This window comes from Rhinopithecus bieti, unplaced genomic scaffold (genome assembly GCF_001698545.2).
Source record: "Rhinopithecus bieti isolate Rb0 unplaced genomic scaffold, ASM169854v2 scaffold_8350, whole genome shotgun sequence".
Lineage (NCBI taxonomy): Eukaryota > Metazoa > Chordata > Mammalia > Primates > Cercopithecidae > Rhinopithecus > Rhinopithecus bieti.
The window spans coordinates 170,545-181,039 of NW_016806031.1; the positions used below are offsets into that span (position 1 = coordinate 170,545).

Sequence of the window (10,495 nt, forward strand, 5' to 3'; positions counted from 1 at the left end):
AGCTGTTACAGAGGGACCTACAGAGAATATTAGTTATCTCCTTTAGCACAAGAAAGAATTGTTCTTCCCAGGAAAGAATTCTTGTTTCCAGTAAGAAGGTCTTCTTTGCCTACTGGAGACAAATTCTAGGAATTCAGGCTTAAAACTTGGAGTTGATCCTTCTGCAGAACTGGAAGTCAGAAAGTCTTTCTTTCATTTTTGTTTCTTGGGATTGAGATGTCTATCCTTGGTGTGTGTGTGTGTGTGTGTGTGTGTGTGTGTGTGTTTGCATGCATGCAAGTGTGTGTGTTTAATTTTTGAGCAGTGGTATGCAGTTCTCTTCAGTGTTCACCATGATACATCCTGCTAGCTTGTAGTAGAAAAGATAGTCTAGGCGTCTTCAGATGTGTGAAATCAAGAGGATATGCACAATAAAACACCATTTTGAAATTTAAAAAATGTCCAAGTGCCTAAACTTAGTGGTATGTAAAGAGAATTATGAGGAGGGAAAGAAAATATAAAAATATGAAAAGAATTAGGCAAAGAATGTGATTGAAAGTATAAAAATAAGACTCAAATCAATAATTATAACAAAACATTCAGTATATGGAGTGATAACTGCTTAAAGAATTAAAGAGGAGGGGACAAATTTAGACGCATCTCAATAAAATATTTTATTGGTAGAATAAGCAAGAACCAAATCTAGTTGCCAAAGAATAGGCCAACAGTGCCACTGTTAGATTAAGAATCACGGGGGAAAAATGAGTGTTGAGCCATAGTCTAGCTATAGCTTCCCCAAAAATTTACAGGAATTCTCTGCTGGGGTACTGAATCCATAGGTGAATCTCTGGAAGGAGCACTGGTATCTGTTAGGGCTACTGTGCGGGCTGGAACTGAATATTCACTGTGTAAGAATATGTAAGAATGTACTCATTGCCTGAAATCTTTTGCTCTAAAAGTTAATCATGGCCAACACTAGCTTTCAGAAATAAGCCAGAAACAAGTCTTTTTTTGTAGAACAAAAGCTGATCCAGGTATCAGGGCATAGAAATATGAACAGACATGGCTCCAGTGGCGCAATCGGTTAGCGCGCGGTACTTATAAGAAATATGAACAGAAACATCATCAGCACACAACCCATACATTTTTATCCTCGAAGAGATAAAAGGAGAGGAGAGGAAGGGGGACACAATTGAAATGGATATATATTCATATAATTTTGAGGTATTGGACAATATTTTACCCTATGTCTGGTCAAAATTAGCAAGCAAGTTTTCTACAGGAGGCAGTGCTGTTTTATGCTGTAATTTAAATATAAAATTGATTTGTGCTATCAAATCACTCAAATTACATAACTGAGGCCTAACCTTGAGCTATGGGGGAAAAAGCATCCTTTAAGCCACAGACAAAAAAAAAAAAAAGACTTTACTGAAGGGAATGGTGAATGCCAACTGTTCTGTAGTAGGAGAAAAGGATAAAATAAGCTGAAAGGGGTGGAAATACAATAATTTGGGGACCCTGTGCTTGAAGGGAAGTAAATTTCCTTAGGGCAGGAGAGTATCATTAATACATAGCAAGCTTGCATGAAATAATTTTCTGTTATCTAGGGTAGAAAATTTAGAAAATGGTCAAAAGCATGGTAGTTGGAAACCTAATATTAAAAAGGTACAGGAAAGTCAACTTTACAATTCATTTTCCAAACATTTGTTGATCCCACTTTATATGCCAGGCACTGGGTTGTATAATGGGGATACAAAGATGAAAAAAAAAAAAAAAAAGATTATAATCAAAGTATCTGAAAAAGAAAACCACTAAAGAAATGTTATTGAATGTAAAGGAAAACTGTAACTTCTTTAATCATATATTATTCAGATTCAAAGATGATAGCACACTTTGAGATTCAGATTGGTAATGTATCTTTGATTACACTTTGCAAACGTATTTGACAATTAACCATATACTACTACTTTTTGTTACTGAGAGGAGGCAGGACTCGACTCCGGAGGTGGGGATTGGGCTCCAGACCACACTGAAGACGAGCTGAAAGGGAAGAGGTTTTATGGAGCCTCTCCATAAAACATACTCACCAGTGCTATGTCAGGTTACCGTTGCTAAGGCAACACCTGGAAGTTATGGCTCCTTTCCATGGCAACAATCCTATGACCTGGAAGTTATTGCCTTTTTTCTAGAAATTTTGGCATAATCCACCCCTTAATTTGCATATCATTGAAACTGGGTATAAATATGATTGCAGAACTGCTTCTGAGCTGCTACTCTGGGCACACCGCCTATAGGGCAGCCCTGCTCCACAAAGAGCAATACCTTTGTTGCTGCTGTTGTTCTCTACCACTTTGATAAAAGTTGTTCTCTACCACCACCAGCAGCACTGGCTCGTGCGCAAGTGGCTACCACGCTGTACCTTCCCTGCTGCCCCCTCTGATCGTCAAAGGAATCCCTCCCTGGCTCGAGGCCCCTGCAAGGGCCCAGGATGGCTGCTGAGGAAGCGAAAGGCAGGAATTAAACATGGGTTTTACTTGAGCCACGCTGCAGAAAGTCCAACTCCCTGCAACGTCACCAAGGCCCTCAGGACCCCTGACCATAGCCTGCCCGAAGCCCGCAGCCCACGTGGAACCTCCTGCAGTCCTTAGCTTGACCGGGCATTTGTGCGCATGCTTGCAGACCCCTCCTTCCCAATGTGTGCTGGGGAAGACCCTAGGGCGCCTGCGCATACTCCCTTCCTCCTCCTCTTCCCCTTGATTGGGGCTAATGTGAATACCTGCTTCCTGTGTCTCCATGACCTCACTAGAGGTTGGCTGATTTAAAGACAATGAGTTCCCTTAAAGGGTTCTCATTATGCTCAGAAGTAGAAATAAGGAAATCCTATTGTTTGATTCGCACAACCAGTCAGCGTCACATTTTCTAATCACCGGGCATTCAAGAATCTTCCTGGACAGGCCCAACCCGAAAAACACCGGATGCTTTTGCCTCACAGTAATAGGATGGTCAGGTGTCTGCAGTCTCAGCCTATGCACCTGGCGCTCTGCCTCTTCTCCATAACCAGAGTGGAGCTGGAGATACAGACTCTGTGTGTGTGTGTGTGTGTGTGTGTGTGTGACAAAAATATGAATAACCATATAGGAGATATTACACGCTATTTTCCCAGTATCCTACTTTTGTTCTTTCTTTCTTTTCCCTCCCCTCCCCTCCCCTCCCCTCCCCTCCCCTTCCCTTCCCTTCTTTCAACAGATTCTTGCTCTGTCATCCAAGCTGGAGTGCAGTGGCACGATCTCGGCTCACTGCATCAAGCGATTCTCCCGCCTCAGCCTCCTGAGTGGCTGGGATTACAGGTGAGTGCTACCACGTCTGGCTAATTTTTGTATTTTTAGTAGAGATGAGGTTTCGCCATGTTGGTCACGCTGGTCTCGAACTCCTGACCTCAGGTGATCTACCCGCCTAGGCCTCCCAAAGTGTTGGGATTACAGGCGTGAGCCACCTCACCCGGCCCCTACTTCATTTTGGAATGCCACGAACCATAATATGTTCTAGAAAAGTGGAAACTGTTATTTTCTGCTCTGTAACAGTACAGTTACATTCATCTTTTTGGTAGTAAATCATTGTACTAATAAACTGATGGCTCAGAAGTAACATTAACATGTGTAATGCCCACATTTCTTTTATTGATGCTAACAGTCTACAAGAATGACAAAAGAACATATCTACTCATGTATATGAACTAGAAGATTATCAAGGCGGGGGCAGTCTAAATATTTTAAAAAGTTCAAAAATAAAGGCACTTCTTTCCCCCGTGCCACGCATTTGTCCCCACCAGAAGCTACTTGACATTAGACTACCAAAACTACCAAAGGAAGTTATTGTTAGAGAAATTTAAAACTCTGCATACACATCATTTAAAATGAGTTAAAAACTTAAAAAGTGGACTCTGACTCTTGGCAAAGTTGCAAAGATGATGCAGCATTCAAAGTTTTCTGTGTCATTAAAACTGTGCCTGAAACTACAGGATTCCTTCCGTTGGAATAAAGTTGTCCCTTCAGCTCCAAGAATTCAGCCTCTCTTGACCAAGTTGCCTTCAGTTTTAGGACCTGCAGTGTCAGTCAGGTCCGACCTCCGCAAAGACCGCCGACCAGCGCCTGTGGAGCAGCACGCAGAAGAGGAGCGCGCCGCCCAGCAGCAGGGCCAGGCCCAGCCTCCAGCTCCAGGGCGGCTTCGGCCACGCCCACAGCCCGGCCCGCAGCCAGTCGCCCCAAGGCCTCCTCCGCATGCGGGCGGCCAAGCCCTCCGACACCCTCCGGAGCCGCTCCTCCGGGCCTGCCCAGCGCAGGAGATGCGCCATCTCGTACACCTCGTTGGAGTAGTGGGCGCCCTCGTGCTCCCGCACCAGGCCCTCCACCAGCCCCAGCAGCTGCTCCGCCTGGGCTTCCTGCTCCCGGCCGGTGGCCCGGTTGTCAAAGGCACAGACCCGGCCCCCGCACTCGGCCACCAGCTCGCGCAAGGCCCGGTTCTCTGTGCTGCGCACGTAATCTTGCAGGGAGCCCCCCGCCAGGTCCTCCTTCCTGGTGAAGACGATGACCGTCCATTTCAGGACGTCCTCCCCGAACATGTCCCTCACCTTCCTCACCGCTTGCTGGTCCTGGGCGGTGAAGCGGCCCAGCTGGGTCACCAGCAGCAGCGCGTGGGGCCCCGGGGCCGAGAGCAGGTAGCAGCGACCTCTCTCGTCACAGCCGGTGTCTGTCTTAGACACTTCGGAGCTGAAAATGTCCGGAGTGTCCACGACTTCCACGTGGCACTTGTTCCACCAGCGGCTGGCCGTGGTGCAGGCCCTGGTCACAGACGTGGCCCCCAGCCTGGAGAGGAACCGTTTCTGGCCTAGGATGCTGTTCCCAGTGGCGCTCTTTCCGGCTCCTGTTCTCCCAACAAGGATGAGCCTCAGCGTGGGCTGCTGCCGGGACCAAGTGTTCTCTTCTAAACCTGTGAGACCAAGTGTTATAATCTTACTTAGGTTTAACCAACTTTCCCTTGGGAACTGGAATCTTCTTGCCTTTAGCATAAGTGGTTAAGAATAGAGATTTGAGCCCGTAGGCGTTCATTTCCACCTTTTCCTTTTGTATTTGGGTTGTCTGCCTGCACCTGTAGATGCTCCAACTACAGCTGCTTATCATAGAAATGTTCCTTTATCGGCCGGGCGCGGTGGCTCAAGCCTGTAATCCCAGCACTTTGGGAGGCCGAGGCAGGTGGATCACGAGGTCAGGAGATCGAGACCCTCCTGGCTAACACGGTGAAACCCCGTCTCTACTAAAAATACAAAAAACTAGCCGGGCGAGGTGGCGGGCGCCTGTAGTCCCAGCTACTCGGAGGCTGAGGCGGGAGAATGGCGGGAACCCGGGAGGCGGAGCTTGCAGTGAGCCGAGATCGCGCCACTGCACTCCAGCCTGGGCGACACAGCGAGACTCCGTCTCAAAAAAAAAAAAAAAAAAAAAAAAAAAAAAAAATGTTCTTTTTTCAACCCACCCAAAAATTTCTACCATTTCTGGTCAGCCACACACATGCAGACATATTTATTTAATATTTGAAAATTTCAATGCACTCTGAAATATTCTCCCAGAGACCATCCCCAGAGAAAGGCCGTGGGGGCAGTACTGCCTGGTAGGGAAGAGCTGTGTGGAGTTCCAGATACCTTGGTTTGAATCACAGCCGCAGCATGTGCTAGTTGTGTAACCTTGGGGAAGTTGCATAATCTAAGTATTAAGCCTCTTCGGCAAAAGTGGGAGTGGTAATAGAGGCCTGTTTCTCAGAGGCCTGTTGAGGGGGTGAGATAAGCCCTCTTTCCTTCTTCCCTCCTTCTATTCCTCTTTCTCTCCTTCCTCTCTTCTTTCTCTCTTAAACTGGCTGCCTAAAAAGAATATCTGTTTTAACCCTCCATCCTTGTTCTGTAAACATGCTACCTCGCAAGTCTTATGTTCACTGTAGTGCATGATTTGATCCCCTCTGCACTTCGTCTGTGGTGATCAGAGTAGGCTTATTATCCTTATTTTATACCGTGGAACCAAGGGAGCCGGCTAGTCAAAGAACTTAACTTCTCACAGCAGAGATCCAGCTAAAATGCAAATCTCAGGGTTGGTGCTGTCATCCCAGGGTTGAGACATCTCTGGAACTTATCTCTGTTCAGTCTTGAGGAAGCCCCATTCTCCTTATTATCCTAAGCTGAAGCCTAGCGGGGCACGTATGAGGTGTAGAGATATGGTCTTACCATAGATATTTTCTTCATCTCTCGCCATCTTCCTTCCTCCCATGCTTACCTGGAAGAGTACCAAACACAATTTGTTAATTCATTTATTTATTCCTCAAATGGGCATAACCATCTACAGTGTGTCAGGCAAAGTCTGAAGAGCTGGTGACAGCACAGTGGAAAGACATGGTTTTTGCCTGCAAGGATCTAAAAGTCTAGGTGTATGTCTTGGCAGAAAGGCAGGTGGCTAGAGAGAAGACAGGTAAATTTCATCAAATATAATACATTGTGCTAATCCCTCTTTAAGTACGGATTATATCGGAACTTGAGAGAATGGCCTTGGAAGGGCCAACACCCTGCCCTTGAGTTGGTATGATGCTGTGAGAACATTGGGTGAGGCTGGATTTGTCTTTTCAGGAACTCCAAAAGCAAAAAGCAGAGGGTAAGTTATAATATTTACTCAATGCCAATGGGCTTCAGGTATTACTTTTTCCCCGGGTGATTCTATATCACTGACATAAGCTAGAGACATCAGGGGATTCAGCAGCTGGGGGAAGATTAGGTAAACCCTCAGAACCAGAAAATTTGCCCAGTGACTTAGGCACCCACCTTCAAGTGGCTGGCCTGGGAAAAAAGAAGAAAATTGGGATTTTTCTTTTGGAAATTGAACAGATCTCCCAAGTAGATCTGGAGGGCCCCGACTCTGTTTTCTTAAAATCAAATAGTTTTGTTTGTCTAGAGATGTCTAAATACGATGTCTGTGCCGGAGAGACTTGAACACTCCCCTTCAACTCCTGAATTTGTCTTCCCCTCCAAATCTGATTATGCTGAAATCTAACATTATGTAATATAGCTAAACACTCTGTGATCCAGTTTGCCTAATCACACAAGCTCCTGAACACAAATGCACTTCTCCCTGCATCTATGTCTCCAGCCTCATTCCCAGACAATCCCCCACTCACTCAGCTACTTCACGATCAGCAGATTTCAGGGCCTTGCCAACCCACTCTGCTTCCTCTCCTAGGACTATTGATCCTCCCCGACCATCTGTCTGTGTCTCACCATCCATGTCAAACTCTTTGTGTCTTGCACCCTGGTCGCTCAGGTACCTGTGTTCTCTCCCATTGGCACCACACATGAAGGAAGGGTAGAGAGAGAGGCTGGCTAAGTAACTTGTCTTTGATCGAAGGACTTGGAGAACAGGTTTGCCTCATCCTCTATTAAATCTAGAGCTGTTTCTGTTTCTGCAGGAACTCTCCTGGCCCTCCCCAAAACATTCAATAAGATTCACTCCATGGGCCTTATGTGATTAATTATTTTGCGTGTAGAAATGAACAGACGATCATCAATGACATCAGAGCAGAAATGAAGAAACAGCTGCAAGATTCGGAGAAAATAATTTAGATGAAGAAAAATGTCCTTGTCAACAAGAAAATGAGAATGTGTGCTGCAGGGAGTCCACAGAACTCTGGATAGTCCATTGGAATTTTCCATAGTTTGGAACAGGGGTTGAAATGATTTTAAATAGTTTTTCTTTTTTTGAGGAAAGTAAGACCCAGCTGAACTCTGAGGTGACAAATGGCCCTTAATCATTGAGGAATGTACACGTGTAGAATCCTATATTCCTAATACTTTAAGAGACCTCAAAGTTTATTGAGTTCTTTGCCACTCAAATGTGCTGTTTCTCAGAATTACGTGAATGTTCTGTAAAAATGTACGTCTCTTGAATCCATCCTCAGAGATTCTGATTCATGAATTAAATGTTTCTGATGTCCACAGCTCAGAACTTGGACATCAGTCATTTTTGCCACCCCCTTTATTGTACAGGTGGGAATTTAAGGTGTCCCGGTGACTGGAACAGGAGAAGCTTGAATTAAGGGAGCAGATGTTAAAGGGACCATGCAGGGAAAGGGGATGAAGACCAAGATATTAATCTCAGATGTCTCCTCAGGGGCCCCTTCTGTGGACAGTGAGGAGGAGAGTTCAAATGTACCCAGTCTTGTCACGTTGTGACTCACTCCGAGGTTAGATGGCTTACGGGGCCATGGAAGTATCTTTTGCCTTTGCTCAATAGGGAGCTTGAGGAATGTTTAATGCCTTTCAAACTGTGTTTTATTCCTGGAGGTGGTTCCAGCACACTCTTCTCTTACTTTATTAAGGGAAGTGGGAGGAGACAGGTTTCACTCCCCACCAAGAACGTGTGTGCTCCAGAGCTGGAGAAGATGATCCTAAAATTTCCTCTGAACTTTGCCTACTTAAAAACCTGGAAGCATGTCTTTGATTGTTCCAGAAATTGCTCGCCTGCATGATGCCTTGTAGCATGCAAGTGCTCAGGCAGTAAATACTCTAGGAATCATGTTCTTTCTGGTTCTCAGAGCACCCCCAGTCCCCGCCACTCCCAGGCTCAGGCTCACCTTTCCTGGTAACAGGCTCTGAAGTTGGCCACAAGAAGCCCCAACCTGCTGCTTTCCCTTCGGCTGTGAGTGCAGAAGGCTCTTTCCTCTCCGCACACAGAGGAAATCACTCAGACTTCAGAAATCAGGAAGCTCAGGGTGGGCCCCATGGTTACGATTTAAAGAGACAGAAACATTTCCCATTGAGTTGTGGGTTGGCAATACTTCTCCTACCGACTCTACTTTCTGCTGTGACTGAGGTTATATGTCTCCAGCAGGACCTCATGATATCAAATATCTTGCCATGCCCTAAGAAGGGAGGGATGTTTAGTCCCTGAGGCCTGACTGTACTTCTAAAATTGATTACTAAACTAACCTTCAGTTGCCTTTTGCCCTTTAGGGACGTTTCCCCATATAAAATAGGCCCAGAGAGTCTCCTGCTCCAGAACAAATAACATGATAGCTGTTCTCATCATCTGTCCATTAATTAGACATCCATGTGGTCAGTGCCAGCCCCAGATCCAGTCTGCCAGAAAAATCTGGAGGCAAAGTCTTATCATTCTCTGAGAGAGGAGGGCTTTCCCAGCTACTGAAGGACTTGAGGGTGAACTGGTATGTTGAGGATGAACACCTTTGCACTATCTTCAAATTAGCCTTATTAGGAGGCTTAGTCTAGTCATCTATGTTGGTATCATCAGTTCTAGTTATTCTATATTCTCTCAAGAGGATCATGAGGTCAGCAAAAAAGCGAATCATTGGGTGGTGAGAAGGTTACAGAAGAACGGGTTGCATATCTGATTAGGTCATTAGCCAGCTATAGGACCTCACCTAACTCAAACTTTCTGGAGTTGGCTTTCTGGAGGTCACTATATGGGGAAGACAATAACCCAAGTCTTACCCTACTGGATAGAATCTGCTTTTTAACCTTTTTCATGCCAGTCCACTTTTTTTCTGGTAGGGAAGAGACCCAACTTTTACTGTTTCCCATCTTTTTGGGTGCACAGCGTCTCCTGGATGTCTGACATGTCCACTGTTTCCATTCATCATTGCTGAAACAGGGAGCCTGTCATTCTCCCACTAGACCAGCAGGGCTGGGGCTATTGTGAGGCAAGTGGGGCATCTAGGGCACACGGCTTAAGGAGGCACTCACTCTCTGGTCACCCAAGTGCAGATCCTGTAGGTGGGTGACCCTGGGAGTGAATGTTTTCTTAAGAGTGAGGTGCCTAGGGCTTCTCACTAGCCTCATCCTAGCCCAAGCCATGTAGATCAGCTTTGAATAAGTTTTTGATACATGACGTGTACCTTTCATAAAGATGCTTTCAAAACCTCTTCGACAGCTCCTTGCCATTTATTGTTTCCATGCATGTGTATGATGTCTTACTTCAACCACTCATAACTCCCTGTCAGAGGGTTTATCTGACTACAAAAGTATGTATAGGTAGTGCATGCAGCAGCCTGAAGTTGTCAGAGCTGATAACCTAGGAGCATATTTCAATCACTGTCAGTTAGGGCTTATGGATAAACACCACAGCTTCCTTACTTATCAAGCTGTCCACCAAGTGAGACAATCTGTGATGTACTGCATACAAATTGCTGAGTCCGCAGCAGGACTAAGACCCAGTTGTTTACAGTGGGAACATCCTTATCACCGTATACAGTGGTAATGTGCTCATTAATGCAACCTGCGTTGGCTACTATCCCTTCCTGTCTCACATTTCCACTTTCCTATTAGTGCTTTCTGAGACCTTCTTCCTATTGAAAAGTAACCGTTTCTGTCTTTATTTTCCTCTGCATTTCTGTTAGCTCTTGATTATGTCTCACTTTCTCTGGGCTTTGTTGCCTATTATTCATTGATATTTACTATCAGTTGTGGAAACCC

General features: G+C 45.5%; 1 protein-coding gene across 1 annotated transcript; it reads right to left on the minus strand.

The window, feature by feature from the left end:
* Positions 1-3,621: 3,621 nt before the first annotated feature.
* GIMAP1 (GTPase, IMAP family member 1) lies at positions 3,622-8,771 on the minus strand. The gene is made up of 3 exons (XM_017874481.1): positions 8,638-8,771; positions 6,245-6,293; positions 3,622-4,965 (listed from the first exon to the last, which is right to left on the minus strand). The coding sequence occupies exons 2-3, from the start codon at positions 6,285-6,287 to the stop codon at positions 4,088-4,090; spliced, it is 921 nt and encodes a 306-aa protein (XP_017729970.1). The 5' UTR covers positions 6,288-6,293; positions 8,638-8,771; the 3' UTR covers positions 3,622-4,087.
* Positions 8,772-10,495: the final 1,724 nt, after the last annotated feature.

Excerpts from the sequence above, each read along its gene's own strand:
- GIMAP1 (XM_017874481.1), bottom strand. The coding sequence starts at position 6,287 with ATGGGAGGAAGGAAGATGGCGAGAGATGAAGAAAATATCTATG. Across the intron at positions 4,966-6,244 it reads AGATGAAGAAAATATCTATG|GTTTAGAAGAGAACACTTGG; the intron begins GTAAGACCATAT and ends TTGGTCTCACAG.